Source organism: Palaemon carinicauda, chromosome 1 (genome assembly GCF_036898095.1).
Source record: "Palaemon carinicauda isolate YSFRI2023 chromosome 1, ASM3689809v2, whole genome shotgun sequence".
In the NCBI taxonomy this organism is placed as follows: Eukaryota; Metazoa; Arthropoda; class Malacostraca; order Decapoda; family Palaemonidae; genus Palaemon; species Palaemon carinicauda.
Genome location: NC_090725.1, coordinates 118571310 through 118593693, shown reverse-complemented (window position 1 = coordinate 118593693; position 22384 = coordinate 118571310). Strand labels below are relative to the sequence as shown.

The 22384-nt window shown below is 40.2% G+C and overlaps 1 protein-coding gene across 1 annotated transcript in view; it reads left to right on the top strand.

Moving 5' to 3' along the window:
- Nab2 (Nuclear polyadenosine RNA-binding 2) overlaps positions 1-22384 on the top strand; it is a 379140-nt gene that overhangs the window by 172538 nt on the left and 184218 nt on the right. The window contains exon 7 of the mRNA XM_068384339.1: positions 15768-15902. Within this exon, the coding sequence (XP_068240440.1) occupies positions 15768-15902 (135 nt within the window). The remainder of the gene's footprint in view (positions 1-15767; positions 15903-22384) is intronic.

Sequence of the window (22384 nt, the reverse complement as noted above, 5' to 3'; positions counted from 1 at the left end):
ATTTACATATTCAAGAGGAATTCCATAGTAACACAGGATTCTCCATAAAATTGGCCGGTGCACACTATTAAAGGCTTTTTCATAATCCACTAATGCCATCAAAAGGGGATTTCTATGCATTGCTGTACAATATGTCTCAAAATGAAAATTTGGTTAGTGAAACTTCTACCTTTTCTAAATCCTGCTTGTTCATCTCTCAGCTTTTCATCAATTTTCCTCTCCAGTCTCTAGAATAAGCATACTTTATATTTTCATAACAACTGACATAAGTGTTATGCCTCTGTAATTATTGCAATCAGTCAAGTCTCCGTTTTTTACCAGTATCATTTCGGCAGTTATTCCATTGTATCCAGGGTCTTTCCATCTCTTTAGTGTTTTGAGGATAGCTTCAACTTCAAACACACTGAATTCATTCATGGGCACATCAAGGTCTTCATCAGCTTCAGGTATATCAATCAAATTATTCTTTTCATATCTCTATTCATAACCTCTCTAAAGTTTCCATCCAACGTTGTCTTTCTTCATCTTCTGTTGCTATAACTGATCCATATCTCTTTTTGGTGGGTATATGCTTCTTCTTCTTTGCCCCCATAGAGATTTCATTAATAATTCTATGAGCAATTCTTACACCATTGCCACTTCCTGAATTATAGCTCTGTCAGCCTTATCTGCAAGACTGTCTAAATATCCTCTCCATTCATTCATAGCTTTTCTTTTGACCACTATCAATACTGGAATACTTAGCATGCTCTACCTTGTAATTTTCATTACTTCCTAGAAAACTTTCACCTGTCAATTTCTGATTTTGTATCCTTTTATTTTTAGTATCCCAAGTATCATTTGATAGTATTAGTATTACTTACTGAGCTACAACCCTTTTTGGAAAAGCAGGATGCTATAAGCCCAGGGGCCCCAACAGGGAAATAGCCCAGTGAGGAAAAGAAAAAAGGAGAAATATAATATTTTATGAACAGCAACATCATTAAAATAAATATATCCTATATAAACCATATAAACTTTAACAAAACAAGAATAGAAATTAGAATAGTGTGCCCGATTGTACCCTCAAGCAAGAGAACCATGGTACAGAGGTTATGGCACTACCCAAGACTAGAGAACAATGGTTTGATTTTGGAGTGTCCTTCTCCAAGAAGAGCTGCTTACCAAAGTTAAAGTGTCTCTACTACCCTTACCAAGAGGAAATTAGCTACTGAACACCACTTGGGTGAAGCCAACATACTACTGTGGCTTTCTTCTTGTAACATCCTGTCCCAAGACTTCACTACCAACTGACTGATATATTTTCTTAATATCACACAATTCTTCATTAAATGTCTACTCTTCATCTCTTATAGTCTCCAAGACTACAAATTGACTTCTACATTCAATTGCAAATGTTTCTCTGTGCTCATCTTCTAAAAGTTTATTTATATCAAACCTATATATTCTATCTACCTTTCTGTTTAATTTCAGTGTGGCAATGAGGAGCTGGTGATTACTACTAATATCTGCACCTCCATAGCTTTTCACATGTCTCAGGGTCCTCCTGCTCTACCTTGTAATTTTCATTACTTCCTAGAAAACTTTCACCTGTCAATTTCTGATTTTGTATCCTTTTATTTTTAGTATCCCAAGTATCATTTGATAGTATTAGTATTACTTACTGAGCTACAACCCTTTTTGGAAAAGCAGGATGCTATAAGCCCAGGGGCCCCAACAGGGAAATAGCCCAGTGAGGAAAAGAAAAAAGGAGAAATATAATATTTTATGAACAGCAACATCATTAAAATAAATATATCCTATATAAACCATATAAACTTTAACAAAACAAGAATAGAAATTAGAATAGTGTGCCCGATTGTACCCTCAAGCAAGAGAACCATGGTACAGAGGTTATGGCACTACCCAAGACTAGAGAACAATGGTTTGATTTTGGAGTGTCCTTCTCCAAGAAGAGCTGCTTACCAAAGTTAAAGTGTCTCTACTACCCTTACCAAGAGGAAATTAGCTACTGAACACCCCTTGGGTGAAGCCAACATACTACTGTGGCTTTCTTCTTGTAACATCCTGTCCCAAGACTTCACTACCAACTGACTGATATATTTTCTTAATATCACACAATTCTTCATTAAATGTCTACTCTTCATCTCTTATAGTCTCCAAGACTACAAATTGACTTCTACATTCAATTGCAAATGTTTCTCTGTGCTCATCTTCTAAAAGTTTATTTATATCAAACCTATATATTCTATCTACCTTTCTGTTTAATTTCAGTGTGGCAATGAGGAGCTGGTGATTACTACTAATATCTGCACCTCCATAGCTTTTCACATGTCTCAGGGTCCTCCTGCTCTACCTTGTAATTTTCATTACTTCCTAGAAAACTTTCACCTGTCAATTTCTGATTTTGTATCCTTTTATTTTTAGTATCCCAAGTATCATTTGATAGTATTAGTATTACTTACTGAGCTACAACCCTTTTTGGAAAAGCAGGATGCTATAAGCCCAGGGGCCCCAACAGGGAAATAGCCCAGTGAGGAAAAGAAAAAAGGAGAAATATAATATTTTATGAACAGCAACATCATTAAAATAAATATATCCTATATAAACCATATAAACTTTAACAAAACAAGAATAGAAATTAGAATAGTGTGCCCGATTGTACCCTCAAGCAAGAGAACCATGGTACAGAGGTTATGGCACTACCCAAGACTAGAGAACAATGGTTTGATTTTGGAGTGTCCTTCTCCAAGAAGAGCTGCTTACCAAAGTTAAAGTGTCTCTACTACCCTTACCAAGAGGAAATTAGCTACTGAACACCCCTTGGGTGAAGCCAACATACTACTGTGGCTTTCTTCTTGTAACATCCTGTCCCAAGACTTCACTACCAACTGACTGATATATTTTCTTAATATCACACAATTCTTCATTAAATGTCTACTCTTCATCTCTTATAGTCTCCAAGACTACAAATTGACTTCTACATTCAATTGCAAATGTTTCTCTGTGCTCATCTTCTAAAAGTTTATTTATATCAAACCTATATATTCTATCTACCTTTCTGTTTAATTTCAGTGTGGCAATGAGGAGCTGGTGATTACTACTAATATCTGCACCTCCATAGCTTTTCACATGTCTCAGGGTCCTCCTGCTCTACCTTGTAATTTTCATTACTTCCTAGAAAACTTTCACCTGTCAATTTCTGATTTTGTATCCTTTTATTTTTAGTATCCCAAGTATCATTTGATAGTATTAGTATTACTTACTGAGCTACAACCCTTTTTGGAAAAGCAGGATGCTATAAGCCCAGGGGCCCCAACAGGGAAATAGCCCAGTGAGGAAAAGAAAAAAGGAGAAATATAATATTTTATGAACAGCAACATCATTAAAATAAATATATCCTATATAAACCATATAAACTTTAACAAAACAAGAATAGAAATTAGAATAGTGTGCCCGATTGTACCCTCAAGCAAGAGAACCATGGTACAGAGGTTATGGCACTACCCAAGACTAGAGAACAATGGTTTGATTTTGGAGTGTCCTTCTCCAAGAAGAGCTGCTTACCAAAGTTAAAGTGTCTCTACTACCCTTACCAAGAGGAAATTAGCTACTGAACACCCCTTGGGTGAAGCCAACATACTACTGTGGCTTTCTTCTTGTAACATCCTGTCCCAAGACTTCACTACCAACTGACTGATATATTTTCTTAATATCACACAATTCTTCATTAAATGTCTACTCTTCATCTCTTATAGTCTCCAAGACTACAAATTGACTTCTACATTCAATTGCAAATGTTTCTCTGTGCTCATCTTCTAAAAGTTTATTTATATCAAACCTATATATTCTATCTACCTTTCTGTTTAATTTCAGTGTGGCAATGAGGAGCTGGTGATTACTACTAATATCTGCACCTCCATAGCTTTTCACATGTCTCAGGGTCCTCCTGCTCTACCTTGTAATTTTCATTACTTCCTAGAAAACTTTCACCTGTCAATTTCTGATTTTGTATCCTTTTATTTTTAGTATCCCAAGTATCATTTGATAGTATTAGTATTACTTACTGAGCTACAACCCTTTTTGGAAAAGCAGGATGCTATAAGCCCAGGGGCCCCAACAGGGAAATAGCCCAGTGAGGAAAAGAAAAAAGGAGAAATATAATATTTTATGAACAGCAACATCATTAAAATAAATATATCCTATATAAACCATATAAACTTTAACAAAACAAGAATAGAAATTAGAATAGTGTGCCCGATTGTACCCTCAAGCAAGAGAACCATGGTACAGAGGTTATGGCACTACCCAAGACTAGAGAACAATGGTTTGATTTTGGAGTGTCCTTCTCCAAGAAGAGCTGCTTACCAAAGTTAAAGTGTCTCTACTACCCTTACCAAGAGGAAATTAGCTACTGAACACCCCTTGGGTGAAGCCAACATACTACTGTGGCTTTCTTCTTGTAACATCCTGTCCCAAGACTTCACTACCAACTGACTGATATATTTTCTTAATATCACACAATTCTTCATTAAATGTCTACTCTTCATCTCTTATAGTCTCCAAGACTACAAATTGACTTCTACATTCAATTGCAAATGTTTCTCTGTGCTCATCTTCTAAAAGTTTATTTATATCAAACCTATATATTCTATCTACCTTTCTGTTTAATTTCAGTGTGGCAATGAGGAGCTGGTGATTACTACTAATATCTGCACCTCCATAGCTTTTCACATGTCTCAGGGTCCTCCTGCTCTACCTTGTAATTTTCATTACTTCCTAGAAAACTTTCACCTGTCAATTTCTGATTTTGTATCCTTTTATTTTTAGTATCCCAAGTATCATTTGATAGTATTAGTATTACTTACTGAGCTACAACCCTTTTTGGAAAAGCAGGATGCTATAAGCCCAGGGGCCCCAACAGGGAAATAGCCCAGTGAGGAAAAGAAAAAAGGAGAAATATAATATTTTATGAACAGCAACATCATTAAAATAAATATATCCTATATAAACCATATAAACTTTAACAAAACAAGAATAGAAATTAGAATAGTGTGCCCGATTGTACCCTCAAGCAAGAGAACCATGGTACAGAGGTTATGGCACTACCCAAGACTAGAGAACAATGGTTTGATTTTGGAGTGTCCTTCTCCAAGAAGAGCTGCTTACCAAAGTTAAAGTGTCTCTACTACCCTTACCAAGAGGAAATTAGCTACTGAACACCCCTTGGGTGAAGCCAACATACTACTGTGGCTTTCTTCTTGTAACATCCTGTCCCAAGACTTCACTACCAACTGACTGATATATTTTCTTAATATCACACAATTCTTCATTAAATGTCTACTCTTCATCTCTTATAGTCTCCAAGACTACAAATTGACTTCTACATTCAATTGCAAATGTTTCTCTGTGCTCATCTTCTAAAAGTTTATTTATATCAAACCTATATATTCTATCTACCTTTCTGTTTAATTTCAGTGTGGCAATGAGGAGCTGGTGATTACTACTAATATCTGCACCTCCATAGCTTTTCACATGTCTCAGGGTCCTCCTTCTCTCTTTATTAATGGCAATGTGATCTATTTGATTTTTGTGATTGCCACACGGTGAAGTCCATGTATACTTGTGGATGTTCTTGTGTTGAAAAAGAGTACCTCCAATGACAAGATTGTTCGTTGAACAGAAACTTATGAAATGCCCTCCATTTTCATTTGCAACTTCGCCAAGACCCTCGACACCCATCACATTCACTGTCCCTTGATTATTTCCTCCAACTTTAGCATATAAGTCGCCAATCATAATTATCATATCTCTCTCAGGGATCTCATCTATTACCCTCTGCAGTTCTTCATAGTATTTGTCTTTCTTTTCTTCTGGAGAATTATTTGTTGGGGCATAGCAAACTATAATACTCATATTGCACTGCTTTGATTTGATCTTTGCTAGTAACAATCTAGTATTTACAACTTTCCTCTCGGTTAATGCCTTTTCTGCTCTTGGTGTCATCATCATTCCTACCCATTTTCTTCCAACTCCATGTAATCTTCCTAAGTAGATATATATTGCCTTGGTCTAAAGTTTCCTTACAATTTGTTTCACTTAGGGCAAAGATATCCAAACTATATTTCATAAATTCACTCTCCACTTGCTGTACTTATCAATCTGATTTATGGTTCTAACATTCCAATTACCAATTTTCAATTTATCTTTATTATTATTTATAAACTTGGACATTCCTAGCACCCCACTACGCCTGGGACTTGGGGCCATTCTTTTATCTTCTCTTTCCATGACTAACTAAATTCATGGAGGATTCATTGGCTATACACATCAAACATTAGCCAGTTCCTTGTGATGTGCAGTGCCTAAGGCAGGTGACCCCTGCTGGTCCATACTAATTCTAGTAAGATCAACCGCCAGGCATCAGGAGTAAAAGCTGAAGAGACAGTTTGTCCATCGCCTTAAACCCCATCCGTCACCCTTTTGCTAATGACTTCATCGAGATTTGGGGGGCATTTCTTCCACACCCAAAGCTCTCATTACTCCAAGTTTCATCAGCTTACATGAGTATAACCATTGACAAACATGGATTGCTAAGATATACTGCCTATATTCATACACATACACATATACATAAATATATATATATATATATATATATATATATATATATATATATATATATATATATTTATATACAGTATGTATATATACTGTATATATATATTATATATACAGACGCTCCCCAAGATACGAACATCCGTGTCACGAACCTCCGGAGATACGAACACAAATTGACGGAAGTCCAAACATGTTCGTAAACATCCGTAGATTTCATCGCAAGTTTAAATTTTCTCTCTCTCTCTCTCTCTCTCTCTCTCTCTCTCTCTCTCTCTCTCTCTCTCTCTCTCTCTCTCTCTCTCTCTCTCTCTCTCTCTCCGTATTTTGATTTTTAATGCAGTTAAATCTTCATATTTCTTTGAAAATTATTAAAAAATTCTTTATATCCTTATTCGATGTTTCAATTATGGGAATAGTAACGGATCGGAAGAAAACCACTTGATTTGCTTCTCGCCTTCCGCCAGAAGAAATATAACGTTATCAGACTTTTGGCATTTTTTTTTTATTTCTTAACATATTAGAAATATCTTCAAGATGAATATTACATCAGCGCCAATATGTTACAGAAAATCAGTTTCCTTACAGTTCCTATTATTAGGTATCATGCGAAATCGTTGTAGCTCTTTCTGTGTGTGTGTGTGTGTGTGCTCGCTCTGTCAATCGCATACGGGTAGTTAATTCTAAAGCTTCATACAGTATTCAATTTTTCGTTCAATATTAAGACTTCATATTTCATTAGACATTATTGTGTTTAATTGTGGTTTATCAAAGCACGTTCATATTTTTTTTTTTTTAATTTCTTGAGCATTTCAATAATCAACAATTACTTTTGATTTACTTTTGGTTGGGAGATCAGCTGATCTCAAGGTGACGCTGCAGTATTACGATTATGCGCACATATAGTACGAATAACACTGATTTATATAATATTCTTGATATTCAAAATCTCTTCATAGTGAATATTACAACAGCGCCAATATATTATAGTGTATCACATTTTCCATACAGTTCGTTGATAGACCTTATTATTAGTTATACACGGAATATGCAACCCCCCCTCTCTCTCTCTCTCTCTCTCTCTCTCTCTCTCTCTCTCTCGTATTTTGATTTTTAATGCAGTTAAATCTTCATATTTCTTTGAAAATTATTAAAAAATTCTTTATATCCTTATTCGATGTTTCGATTATGGGAATAGTAACGGATCGGAAGAAAATCACTTGATTTGCCTCTCGCCTTCCGCCAGAAGCAATATAACGTCATCAGAATTTTTTTTTCTTAACTTTACGGTAAGTTGTACTAATCTCATAACTAATGATACAGACCACTAAAACGCTTGATATTGTTACACGGTGTTTCGATTATGGGAATACTGTAATAAGATTACTCGGCAACATAATGAAAGGAAATCATTCAGTTTGTCAGCGCGCTTCCGCCAAATACATGACGTCACAAGATACGTGACGTATACTCTACAAAGAATGATTCCGTCGGTAAAAATTAAAATAAAACAATTCAGTAAACTAACCTGTATTTTATTTAACAATACCAAAACAACCATGAAGCAGTTAAATGCACAGTACTGATACATACAGTAAATACAGTACGGTACAAGTCAGCTGATTTGATCAGCGTGAAAAGGTAAACATTGCAGTACAGTACATAATGCAAATGGCCGCTTGTTTACGTAAGTTTGTAGCAAAAAAAAAAAATGGGTAATGGAACAATAAAATAGCTTTCAGTACATTTATTTAAAAAGGAATTAATGTACAGTACTGTACTAAATGTACAGTACACTATATTTACTGCGATTTTACTTTAAGTCAGCTGACTCAGAAATGCAGTGCATATGTATGGCCGATTGTTTGTGCAAGTTTCTATTATGTAGTGTGCAGTACAGGATAATAAAACAACTTACTATACTGAACTTTACAGTATTATACAGACTACTGTAATATGATAAAGTAAAATATTTGTAATAACCTATTTTTCAATATTTAACTTAGCCGGTGATTATATAGCTGCAACTCTGTTGCTCGACAGACAACTCTACGGTAAAAACTCGCCAGCGATCGCTACACAGGTTGTGGGTGTGCCCAACAGCGCCATCTGTCGTCCAGATACCCAGTACTCAATGTAAACAAAGACTCAATTTTCTCTCTGTCGAGCTATCGACAAGACGTACTTACTCGCTGTTGCTAAACTGGAGTTTTTTCACAACTAATTGGTGAAGTACTTTATTCTAGTTTTGAGCTTTCGCTGTGCAGGGTTTCTCTTCACACAAATCCTTGAACTCTTTTTGATAACGGATTCTTTGTTGATGATTTTTTGATAGTTTTTTGAATTTCCCTTTGACCAATTCAAAATGGCTGACCCTTCACAAGTCCCAAAATTTAGGAAGTGCAATGCTAGGGACTGTTCAAGGCGTCTTCCGAAGGCTTCTATCGACCCTCACACTGTTTGTTCCAATTGTCGGGATAAAACCTGTCAATTGGAAGATCGGTGTGAGGAGTGCGTTGGGCTTTCGGAATTCGATTTTATCGAATTCCAAAAGTATACACGTAGGCTAGAGAGAGATAGAGTTAGGAGAAGTTCTTCTCGTTCTATTGATATATCCTCTCCTCATGCCCCACAACCTATTCCTTCCCCTGTAGTGGTTGCTCCTAAGCCCCCTTCTGGCACTCAGGAACCTTCGATGGCTGATATGATGCGTGCCATCCAGGCTCTGGGTGAGAGAGTTGAGTCCCTTGCTAGTGACCGTAATCAGCTCATGGCGGATGTGAAGGAGCTTAAGTGCAAAAGTGCAGTGGGAAGTGCTAAAGTGCCGAGTGATAGTGTTGTGGATAGTGTTGCGCTTGAGGGTTCGTCTGTTCGTGCCTGTCGTCCTCCTAGTCCGGGACCTCTTGCAAGCTCCCAAGTTCAGGGGAGAAGCAATGTCGTACGACAAATGGGTTCGAGAGGCTTTAATCAGCGAACAGACGTTCCCTCCGTGGTATCGGGCGTATCTACCCAAGATCGCTCCTACCTAACTAAGACGAGAGAGCCCATTTATACCTCGTCTTCGGAAGGTGTTTCTCGCAATAAACCCTGGACCAAGGTCTCACGACCGTTAAAACGCAAGTCGGTCCCTTCAGCGCAAGTCCAACGGCCCGGTTGTAGCCACTGGGTCAGTTCGGACTCGCTGCCGTCATCCGATGACTGCTCACCGCCTAAGAGAGGCAAAGCGGTACCGCTTCGGACAGTAACCCCGTCTGTCGCCACACCTGCTCCCGTAGACCCTATGTGGTCTCTACTGCAAGACATGCAGTCTAAACTGACGTCTCTGATGCAGGACTTTCGTGCGGAGAAGGTTGCTGCCGCACCAGCTAGTGCAGTACCTAGCCTACAACCTTCCACACGATCGGTTGTGCGGCCGGTGGACGCTGAGGTAACCTTCTCACGCACACCAGTTGAGAGAGTTCCTCCTCCCATGCGTTCCAGTGTGATCTGCCAGCCGCATGTTGACGTGAAGAGACGCTCGGAGGTTGCCGTTGACGTTCCGGAGGTTCTACAACCGTCAGAGTTGCTTTGTTTTGACGCGGTGCGTCAACCTCCGCAACCCAGTGTGATTTCCACTGCGCACCCACATCAGTCCAGACAGTCTGGAGTAGACGCTGTGCGTCCCCGCGCTGCCATGGTTGTTGCCAGCTCACAGACTGGGCAGCAGTTCCATGACGTTGCGTCCGGCTCAGTCACGCATGCACCCGTGCGACCGGACTCAGCGAACCAGCCGTTTCCCACTCCGTTGCCGTTTCCTCATCAGTTGTCGGATGAGGAACTTTCTGATGATGATGGTGCTGCACACACAGATGAACCACTATCAGATTTGGACGAGCCTAAGTCTACTCAACCCTCTTTAGATTTTAGAAAAGTTTTGGCCATCTTCAAAGAGTTGTTTCGGGACCAGTTTGTTTCTGTGGCTCCTCGTTCTCCGCCGTCTGAGTTTGTGTTAGGCATGCCGTCTACCACTCCTGCCTTTACTAGACTCGTCCTCGCACGCTCGTCCAAGAGAGCTTTGCGGGTGATAGGAGAATGGTTGCAGTCTTAGAAGAGTTTAGCAAAGACAGCCTTTGCGTTTCCCCCTGCTAGACTCTCTTCTAGATCGAGCGTCTGGTATGCCACGGGAGAAGTTCTCGGCTTGGGAGTTCCTGCCTCTGCCCAGGGCGACTTCTCAAGTCTTGTAGACTCTCCCCGCCGCCTTGCCATGAGACGCTCAAAGATATGTTGGTCATCTTCGGACCTGGACCACCTTTTGAAAGGTATCTTTAGGGCCTTCGAAGTTTTTAACTTCTTAGACTGGTGTCTAGGAGCCCTTAGCAGAAAGACCTCTCCGACAGAGAAAGAGACTTCCTTGCTCATTATGTCCTGCATGGACAAGGCCGTACGTGATGGGTCTAATGAGCTTGCTGCATCATTTGTGTCCGGAGTCCTTAAAAAGCGTGAAAACCTATGCTCATTCCTTTCAGCTGGAGTTACACAGTGCCAGAGATCTGAGCTTCTCTTTGCTCCTCTTTCCAAGTGCCTTTTTCCAGAAGCCCTGATTAAGGAAATAGCCGCTTCATTGGTGCAGAAGGACACTCATGATCTTGTTGCGTCCTCCGCTCGCAAAGCTCCCCCTTTGCCTACCTTGTCTGCTAGACCAAGGATGGACACTCCAGCGTCCCGTTTTATTCCGCCCTTTCGTGGCAGAGCCTCCAGCAGAGGAGGTGCTCGTGCCGAAGGGAAACGAGGGAAGAGGAAAGGACCCAAGTCCTCCAAGGGCAGAGTCTGACTGCCCGCATCTTCAGACAGCAGTGGGAGCCAGACTCAAGAACTTCTGGCAGACCTGGGAGAAGAGAGGCGCAGATGCACAATCTGTGAAGTTGCTCAGAGAGGGGTACAAGATCCCTTTTGTACGGAAACCCCCTCTAGCAACGTCTTCCATCGATCTCTCTCCCAGGTACAGAGAGGAAGACAAGAGAAGAGCCTTGAAACAGGAAGTGTCTCTTTTACTAGAGAAGGGAGCGGTGGTCAAAGTCTCGGACCTTCAATCTCCGGGATTCTACAACCGACTCTTCTTGGTGCCAAAGAAGACAGGAGGGTGGAGGCCGGTGCTAGACGTCAGTGCTCTGAATGTCTTTGTCACAAAGCAGACGTTCTCCATGGAGACCACAAAGTCAGTCTTAGCAGCGGTCAGAAGGGAAGACTGGATGGTCTCTTTAGACCTAAGGGACGCCTACTTCCACGTCCCCATCCACCCGGACTCCCAACCTTTTCTGAGATTCGTTTTCGAAAAGGTTGTCTACCAGTTTCAAGCCCTGTGCTTTGGCCTAAGCACAGCTCCTCTTGTGTTTACGAGGCTGATGAGGAATGTAGCCAAATTCCTTCATTTAGCGGACATCCGAGCCTCCCTCTATTTGGACGACTGGCTTCTCAGAGCTTCTTCCAGTCGTCGCTGTCTGAAGGATCTAAAGTGGACTCTAGATCTGACCAAGGAATTGGGTCTCCTTGTCAATATGGAAAAGTCACAACTGATCCCATCCCAAACTATTGTGTATTTAGGGATGGAGATTCACAGTCTAGCTTTTCGGGCTTTTCCGTCGGCCCCCAGAATAAGCCAAGCCCAGTTATGCATCCAGAACATGCTGAAGAAGGAACAATGCTCAGTCAGGAAGTGGATGAGTCTGGTAGGGACGCTATCATCCCTGGAACAATTTGTGTCATTAGGAAGACTACACCTCCTTCCTCTTCAATACCATCTAGCTTTTCACTGGAAAAAGGACAAGACGTTAGAAGCGGTCTCGATCTCCATTTCCGAAAAGATGAAGTCTTGCCTGACTTGGTGGAAGGACAGTATCAACCTAAGAGAGGGTCTTCCCCTGGCTGTTCAGACTCCCAACCTCGTTCTCTTCTCGGACGCATCGGACGTAGGCTGGGGCGCGACATTAGACGGTCGGGAATGTTCGGGACTGTGGAACTCGAGTCAGAGGAGCATGCATATCAACTGCAAGGAGCTGCTGGCAGTACATCTGGCCTTGAAAAGCTTCAGGTCTCTCCTTCGAGGCAAAGTGGTGGAAGTGAACTCGGACAACACCACTGCCTTGGCGTACATCTCCAAGCAAGGAGGAACCCACTCATTGACGTTGTACGAGATCGCAAGGGACCTGCTCATCTGGTCAAAAGGTCAAAACATATCACTAGTAACGAGGTTCATCCAAGGCAACTTGAATGTCATGGCAGATTGTCTCAGTCGGAAAGGGCAAGTAATTCCAACGGAATGGACCCTCCACAAGGATGTATGCAAGAGACTTTGGGCCACTTGGGGCCAACCAACCATAGATCTCTTTGCAACCTCGATGACCAAGAGGCTCCCAATATATTGCTCACCAGTCCCAGACCCAGCAGCAATACATATAGATGCCTTTCTCCTAGATTGGTCGCATCTAGATCTATACGCATTCCCACCGTTCAAGATTGTCAACAAGGTACTGCAGAAGTTCGCCTCTCACGAAGGGACAAGGTTGACGCTAGTTGCTCCCCTCTGGCCCGCGAGAGAATGGTTCACCGAGGTACTTCGATGGCTAGTAGACGTTCCCAGAAGTCTTCCTCTAAGGGTGGACCTTCTACGTCAGCCACACGTAAAGAAGGTACACCAAAGCCTCCACGCTCTTCGTCTGACTGCCTTCAGACTATCGAAAGACTCTCGAGAGCTAGAGGCTTTTCGAAGGAGGCAGCCAGTGCGATTGCTAGAGCAAGGAGAACATCCACCCTTAGAGTCTACCAATCGAAGTGGGAAGTCTTCCGAAACTGGTGCAAGTCAGTCTCTGTTTCCTCGACCAGTACCTCTGTAGCTCAAATAGCTGACTTTCTCCTATACCTGAGAAAAGGACGATCTCTTTCAGCTCCCACTATCAAGGGCTACAGAAGCATGTTGGCATCGGTCTTCCGGCATAGAGGCTTAGATCTTTCCAACAATAAAGATCTTCAGGACCTCCTTAGGTCTTTTGAGACCACGAAGGAGCGTCGTTTGGTTACACCTGGTTGGAATTTAGACGTGGTACTAAGATTCCTCATGTCAGACAGGTTTGAGCCGCTACAATCAGCCTCCCTGAAAGATCTCACCTTAAAGACACTTTTCCTGGTATGCTTAGCCACAGCTAAAAGAGTCAGTGAGATTCATGCCTTCAGCAAGAGCATCGGATTTTCGTCAGAAAAAGCTACATGTTCGCTACAACTTGGTTTTCTAGCCAAAAATGAGCTGCCTTCTCGACCTTGGCCGAAATCGTTCGATATTCCCAGCTTATCGAATATGGTAGGCAATGAACTAGAAAGAGTCTTATGCCCTGTGAGAGCTCTTAAGTTCTATTTAAAGCGAACTAAACCGTTACGAGGCCAATCTGAAGCTTTATGGTGTTCAGTTAAGAAACCATCTTTGTCTATGTCAAAGAATGCTTTATCCTACTTTATCAGACTGTTAATACGAGAAGCTCATTCACATCTGAGTGAGGAAGACCAAGCATTGCTTAAGGTGAGGACACACGAAGTTAGAGCTGTCGCAACTTCCGTGGCCTTTAAGCAAAATAGATCTCTGCGAAGTATAATGGACGCAACCTATCTGAGAAGCAAGTCAGTGTTTGCGTCTTTTTATCTAAAGGATGTCCAGTCTCTTTACGAGGACTGCTACACACTGGGACCATTCGTAGCAGCGAGTGCAGTAGTGGGTGAGGGCTCAACCACTACAATTCCCTAATTCCATACCCTTTTAATCTTTCTCTTGAAATGTTTTTATTGTTGTTTTTTGGGTTGTCCGGAAGGCTAAGAAGCCTTTCGCATCCTGGTTGATTTGGCGGGTGGTCAAAGTCATTTCTTGAGAGCGCCTAGATTAGGGGTTTTGATGAGGTCCTGTTGTATGGGTTGCAACCCTTGATACTTCAGATCCTAGGGGTCGATCAGCATCCTAAGAGGATCGCGAGGCTCCGTAAGGAAGACGTACTTAAAAGGCAGAGTAATTGTTCAAGTCGACTTCCTTACCAGGTACCTATTTATTTTGTTTTTGTTATTTTGATAACTTCTAAAATGAAATAAAAACTCATAGCTCATAAAAGTGTAAACATATATGGCTGGTCTCTAACCACCCCCCTGGGTGTGAATCAGCTATATAATCACCGGCTAAGTTAAATATTGAAAAATGTTATTTTGATAATAAAATAAATTTTTGAATATACTTACCCGGTGATTATAAATCAAATGACCCTCCCTTCCTCCCCAATAGAGACGCAGTGGGACGAGGAGAAAATTGAGTCTTTGTTTACATTGAGTACTGGGTATCTGGACGACAGATGGCGCTGTTGGGCACACCCGCAACCTGTGTAGCGATCGCTGGCGAGTTTTTACCGTAGAGTTGTCTGTCGAGCAACAGAGTTGCAGCTATATAATCACCGGGTAAGTATATTCAAAAATTTATTTTATTATCAAAATAACATTTTATGTGAAATGGGGCTATTTGTTGACTTCTACGGCTGAAAATCGTAGACATCTGAGTTAGGTTACGCCTATCCTAGACCAAAATTTAACACTAACGACTTACGAACAATCCAGCTTACGAACAGACTCTCGGTCCCTATTGTGTTCGTTAGTTGGGGACTGCCTGTATATATATATATATATATATATATATATATATATATATATATATATATATATATATATATACTGTACCTACATTTATGTACATTTATATACAAATTTCTGCTATATTCAGAGTTTCAATGATACAGTAATAATATATATAAGTAATGTTTAAGTGAGTTTATGGAATATTGTGAGGTTCTATGGTAATGCAGTGGTGAAAAATTAATCAGGAAATTATGTTGTTTGGCAACTTTGATCCCATTGGCCCAGGATAGGAGAGATTTTATTGTATATACTATATGAATATAGAAGCATCATAGTAATTTTTATACAGTATTTGCTTTCATTTACTAAAAATAGAGGAAAAATTATTTTTACTTTGTCATTGATACTGTATATTGTGGTGAATGATTCGTTTTGGTGATGTTTGATATATATAAGATTATCATGATTTTCATAGATGTAAGCTGGTGAATATTCAACACTTTGATTTTTCTTAGGCAAGGGTACGGCCTTTGATGTCCAAGCACATTGAATCTAGTCGAGATGAGCACAGCCGCGATGGATCTAGTCGTTCAAGTACAAGTAGAGTGGTTTCGGCGGTTGGAGCCGTGCTAAAAAGATCACACAAAGAGGTAAGCTCTGTGTTTCACCAAAAAATCTTTCACTCATATACAGACCATTCCCTTAGTCTTTAGATGTACCAGACATTGGAGTCTTTTGTGTAAGAGATGGAAAGATAATTATTATAGTAACAGTAGGATTTTGAGATCCACAGCAACTAAGTAACCTTAATTTTTGTGCTTGCAGTGTTCTTAATTGCTGGTGAAAAATTTTATAGTTTTTTTAAGTAATATAGGACTGTTCCTAACTCAGTGTACTTGGTTTTTAGTTCTTTTGCTGTACTTATTTCATCCATGTTGTACTTAAGTTTCTTTCATTTTCCCTCGATGATCATTTACAATTTTGGGTTATATGCCTGAAGAGGTAGTTTTATATTTTCCTGGATTCAGTCACCTGGGTTACTGGGTATTTTTTCCTACACAAATATAAACCATCATCCTTTGATAAGAGTATGATTTTGAAGTTGGGATCATTGTTAAATTTTTAACAAGGTGGTTGTAGTTAGTGGCGGGTGGAGGGTAAGCCCTACCTACCCAATGGTCAGCAATGCTTTCACTTTTGATGTGGCTGCAATCTGTACAGACACTTTTTGCTGCCTTATCTGGCTGTTATCTATTTGCTTTTTCTCTAATAAATATTTGTGCAGGTAGATTGTTATATTTGAAGGATATATTAAAGAAAGAAGAACTGTATATGCTGCTGTTTTCTGGATAAACAGTAAATTTGGGAAGTTTTTTTGTACAAACCTGCCGTTATTCACAACATCCTTATTCCTGTTGAGTGGCACATCTGTTGCTGTCAGTCCCTTGTAATGGTACTTACGATTATGACGACATTATTAACATGAGAAACTTGGTGCAGTATTCTTTAGATTAGGATGTGAACCTAAGGAATTTGGCTTCCCTTAAACATCACTATTGCCTGGTGACCTTCTTCCCGTGCAGCGTCTTTCCAACCCCAGAGAAGCGCTGAAGGTTGTAAAACCTGGTAATAGTATTTCTGCTGCTTTGAAGAGTCACTTATGGCCTCTTCTCCTATGGGAAGGTCTTCATTGGCTTGCTGGCCCCATAGAAGGTGAACTTTAAGTTCCTCCTCTTCTCCCTCATCTTCATCTACTTTTCTACCACCCAGGATTTGGAAAATTTCAAGACATGGAAGAAATACACTGACTTGGTCCTTTCAGATGTGAAAGCTGTGACCTTCTTGGTGTACTAGTCTTCTAAACGGTGGGTTAATTTGGTCCTGAAGAGGATGGATATTGTCACCTGAATTGCCAGGCAAGTATGGCATGAGGCGATATCCCTGAGGAATACCTAAGTGCTGGAGACTGCAGCTCTTTTCGTGCAGAAAGTCATTGAGATTATGGTGAATCTTGATTTCCTCATCGTGATGTTACCTTTAAGGGCTCATGCTCTTCAAAGGCAACAACAGCGAGAGGAGGGAAACCCACTTTGCCTTTGAAGTTGGCACTTGAAAAGACTCTTGTGATCTTCAGAGCTTCATCTGTATCTCCAACCTGTTCCTGCTCCAAGAAAGGCGTGGATGACATTCTACTCTTTCACCCCAGACTGGCAGAGGAGGGAAGAGAGGAATTGGATGCTAAAGTCTGTAGATGCTTGTCAAGCCATTTGGCAATGTGACAGTGACTAAGAGTGGATTATGCCTACCTTATACCTATACTCGCACTCCCCTCACTCGCACACCATTAATGTTCCAGACCTACCTTCCAAAATTGTAGAAAGCTCTGGCCCTAGCAGCAGAGGTCAAAGTGATTGAGGGGGAAACAAGCTCAAAGTTGTCTTGAGGTGGTTCTCTGGGCTTCTCTAGACTCATCCTGAAGAAGTCAATTGGGGCTGGAGACTGGTCATCGACCTCTTTGCATTGAACAAGTTTGTTTGGCAGACACTATTCAAAATCAAGATGGCAATCACCGTACAGTTCGCCATAAAGTAAGAAGAATTTGTGCTTCCCATGGACCTGAGAGATGTGTTCATCCAGGTACTCATCTTTGGATCCTAGAGAAAGTACTTCCACTTCATCCTTTGGAAAATAGCATATCAGTCCAAAGCCATATGCTTCAGACTGTCTACTGCTCCCCAAGTGCTAATGCAAGTCTTCACTCTCGTTTCTACGTGGGGCCATTCTAATGGGATTTGTCTGTTGAGGTATCTCAATGATTGGCTGATCATGTTCTCAAGGAAGCAGTTGCTCCAAGATTGAGATAGACCTTCTTCCTTATGCCACAATCTGGGGATTATGATCAATTGGGAAAAAACCAATATCTCAGCCAGGCAGAGGATGAAGTACCTGGGTATGCAGATGGCCACAACAGCAGTTAGAGGCTTCCTATCAAACAATTGTATCAGCAGACTCAGGGAGGCAGTGCATCCATTCCTACTCAAGGAAGAACTTCCGACTTGAAAGGAGCAATATCTTATCAGACATCTTTCATCGTTGGAAAAGATTGTCTCTCATGTGCATATCCATCAGTGATTTCTCCAGTGGTGTTTGAAGTTTCACTGGTCAAAATTCAGTAATCCTCCTTACCAACTGTTTCAAGTGGAACAAGAAATACAGGTTGTGAATGACAAAATCCTCATCAGAGGAACTCTACTTGACTCCCCACCTCTAGAATTGCTGTTGTTTACAAACGCATCCAAAGAGGAGTGGCATCACACACCATAGGAACCAGACGGCTTTGGGAATATGGTCCACAAAAGAATAACACCATATCAACTGTTTGACACAAAGGCAGCATTATTAGCATGACAAGCTCTCGAGTAGAGTTTTGAAGGGCACTCTGTAATGAAACATTGATGAGCGACAACAATTTCTTTGAGGCTCATTTTAATAAACAAGAGACTCTTTGCATATTGGCAAGTTCACACCTTGCCAGTTGAAAATGCTAGAGAGCTGTCAGTGAGGTTCATTCCAGGGAAGAAGAATGTTCTAGCAGTAACGCTTAGTTGCCAGGGTCGGAGTAGTGTCTGCATTCTCACATTGAGTTGGTTGCCACTCAGTTGAACAAGAAACTTTCAGTAAAGTAATCCCTTGCCATATCGCAGTTCACACGTCACTTCCTCAGTACATCACAGATTTATAAATACAGTGGAACCTCTACACACGAACGTATCTACATCCGAATTTTCCAACATCCGAAGTAAAATTCGAGCAAATTTTTGATTCTACACCCGAATTTTATTTCGACACACGAAGTAAACATTACGCCATTGAGCGCCGAGTGCTCAGTTCTCTATTCTTGTGTGTATCGTGTGGTTGTCTTCTGTTTGGTCTGTTATTAACAGTGCTTATTTTCTTCCTTTTCTCACATTTCCTTTTTGATTTTACCTATAATCATGGTGCCTAAGAAGCTAAGTTTCAGTACAGGAAGAAGGCAAGTCTTTCATTAGAATTGAAGCAAGAAATTATAGAAAAACATGAGAGCAGTGTGCATGTGAGTGATACTGTATGGCTAAACAATATGGCCGGAATAGGCCTATTATCTCGAGGATCATCAAGCTGAAGGCAGCCATTAAAGCAAATAACCATCGAAGGGGATCACCATTATTACAAGACATCTTAGCAATACCCTGGAAGAGATAGAACGCCTTTTGTTGATAGGGATAAAGGACAAAGAGATTGTTGGCAACGATCATTTGTGATGAACAGAAAGAAAGAAAAAATTGAAGCAAAGAAAACCATGATAGCATTAACAAGGTCTTTTAAATAAGACTTCTCTCTTTTTCTGTTTCTCTCTAAACTTAGCATTAACATGTTCTTTAAATAAAATATCTCTCTCTCTCTCTCTCTCTCTCTCTCTCTCTCTCTCTCTCTTCTTCGCTGTTATAGTGCTAGATACGTCTATTATTTTTTTTCCGAGAGAGAGAGAGAGAGAGAGGGAGAGAGAGAGAGAGAGAGAGAGAGAGAGAGAGAGATTAAACAAAAATGTGTTTAGAGTACATATGATTTTTAACAGCGTCAACGAGTTGAAAAACAATTAAATGTAACTAAGAAAATAATAACAGCTAATCTGAATTCCTTTATTAACTAAAACAGGAATTGCTACGCAGTAAGAGAGACGGTTGGGGAGGAGGTAGAGATGGTGACTGCGATAACATACCGTAACTCGTCACTGAAAGTGATGAAAATAAAAAATCAAAAGAAAAAAAAATGTAAAAAATATGAAATATAAAAATAAAAAAAAAATAAAAAAGCTAAGTTAGATTAAAATTCCTGTAGTGTAAGTTACGGTATGTTATCGCAGTCACCATCTCTCTACCTCCTTGCCGATCGTGTCTCCTCGTGCGTGTGTGTGTGTTTGCGCATACGCACACGAGTGTGTTGGTATCAATATTTGTTTTAATTAATAAAGGGATTCAGATTCGCTGATATTGTTTTTTTAGTTACATTTAACTGTCTTTCAACTCGTTAACGCTGTTAAAAATCATATGTACACAACACATTTTTATTTAATCTCTCATTTTTGTTTAATCTCTCATTTTTTTTAATCTCTCTCTCTCTCTCTCTCTCTCTCTCTCTCTCTCTCTCTCTCTCTCTCTCTCTCTCTCTCTCTCTCTCTCAGAAAAAATTAATAGACGTCTCTAACACTAACAGTGAATAAGAACAAGAGAGAGAGAGAGAGAGAGAGAGAGAGAGAGAGAGAGAGAGAGAGAGAGAGAGAGTATTTATTTAAAGAACATGTTAACACCATGTCTACCTTCTCGCCGATCGTCCGTCTCCGGCGTAGCAAATCCTACACCTGCGTTGGCCTGTCTCTAAGGTAAAGTGGCAATAAAACACATTTTTTATTTATTATTTCTTTATAATTATCTTTTTTACATGCTTCTTACATATTATGCAGTAATGTTATTGTTATGTGTAATTATGTGTAGCCATTTATTAAGGATTTATTATGGGTTTTTACTCTGAGGACTGAATTAAATGAATTACCATGTATTCTTATGGGAAAATTCGTTTCTACATCCGAACATTTTCTACATCTGAAGTTGGTTCTGGAACGGATTAAATTTGTATGTAGAGGTACCACTGTATATGTAAATATATAATTTGGTCTCCTCATAATATCACAGGTTTCTGAGGGCAGGTAGGTTTTATTGTTTTAATATTTGGATTATTTTTTTTTATTATAAATAGTCACTTTTGAGCTTAAGGGCCATGATTCACAATCTAGGGTTGAAATTTTCAAAGTGGAGTTTATTGCATTTTTGGGTATTATAATGTCTATATTTCATGTTTCAAATAGTTTCATTATTGAGAAAAAATTCTTTCCTGGCTAAAATGACCATTTTCTATACGTATGTAATAGCATCAGATCCTGTAGGCATCCTTTTTCCAACCTAGTTACTTATTTTCTTATTCTTTTTCAAGAATTGAAGAGATGCTTATTCATACACGGATAGAAGCTTCTGAGTCATTTGATGGGGTTACTTCTGGGTTTTGTTGTTCACAGCCAGATTTTTACAGCCAGATTGGGAGTGGTATTATTATGTTATTAGTCCGAATTTGTTTGCTTGTTTATATATTTTTTGTGGACGTAATATTTTTGCTAAAGCAAATCTGTCTTGTGCAAGATTATTGTATGCAATTTATATAGTAAATGGTGTACAGTATCTATTTTTTCAGGGTATCGGATCCCCTTCATAGGCTGTCCACCTCCTCTAATCAGGAATCAGAACCAATCATATTATATGAAAGGATCTTAAAAATATCGACTCCTAGCAGAAGAAGTTGCCAAGTTGCTAACCAAAGAAGCAGTGGAGGAAGTCTTTGACGACTCCCCAGGCTTCCTCAGCAATCTATTCTAGGTAGAGAGGCTGACAAGAGGTTGGAGACCTGTCATAGACCTCTCTCTATTGAACCTCTCTATCCTTCAGTAAGGTTCAAAATTGAGACACCATTTTCTGTGCTTCAGGCCATCAGGAAGAATGAATACCTCTGACCATAGAACTGAAAAATGCATACTCTCAGGTCCCCATTCATCCTACCTCAAGGAATTACCTAAGGTTTCCCTTTTGGGAAATGCTGTTCCAATTCAAGGTGCTGTGCTTTGGCCTGTCCACAGCTCCACTGATATTTACCAGCGTCTTTGTCCTTTTCTCAAGTTTGGCACATACCATGGCATCGGGCTCATGAGGTATCTGGACGATTTGGCTTTTCTTTGCAGTCCTGAGCTCTTCTGCTGAAGCACAGAGACTTATTATGGATCTGTGCAAGGAGTTAGGGATTCAACTGATCTACAAAAGTCCAGTCTAATCCCCAACCAGTCCATCGGGTATCTAGGCATGGACATAGACTCGGTACGAGCCCAGGCTTTTCCAGTCGCAGACAGAATAGCGAAGTTCAGGACTTTGGCAACAACTTTCCTTAAATGGGACCATCTGCTAGCCAGATCTTGGCAGAAACTTTTGGGTCACCTCTCCTCTAGAGAAGCTTGTTCCCCTGGAGAGAATGCGTCTGCGTTTGGTGCAGTTGG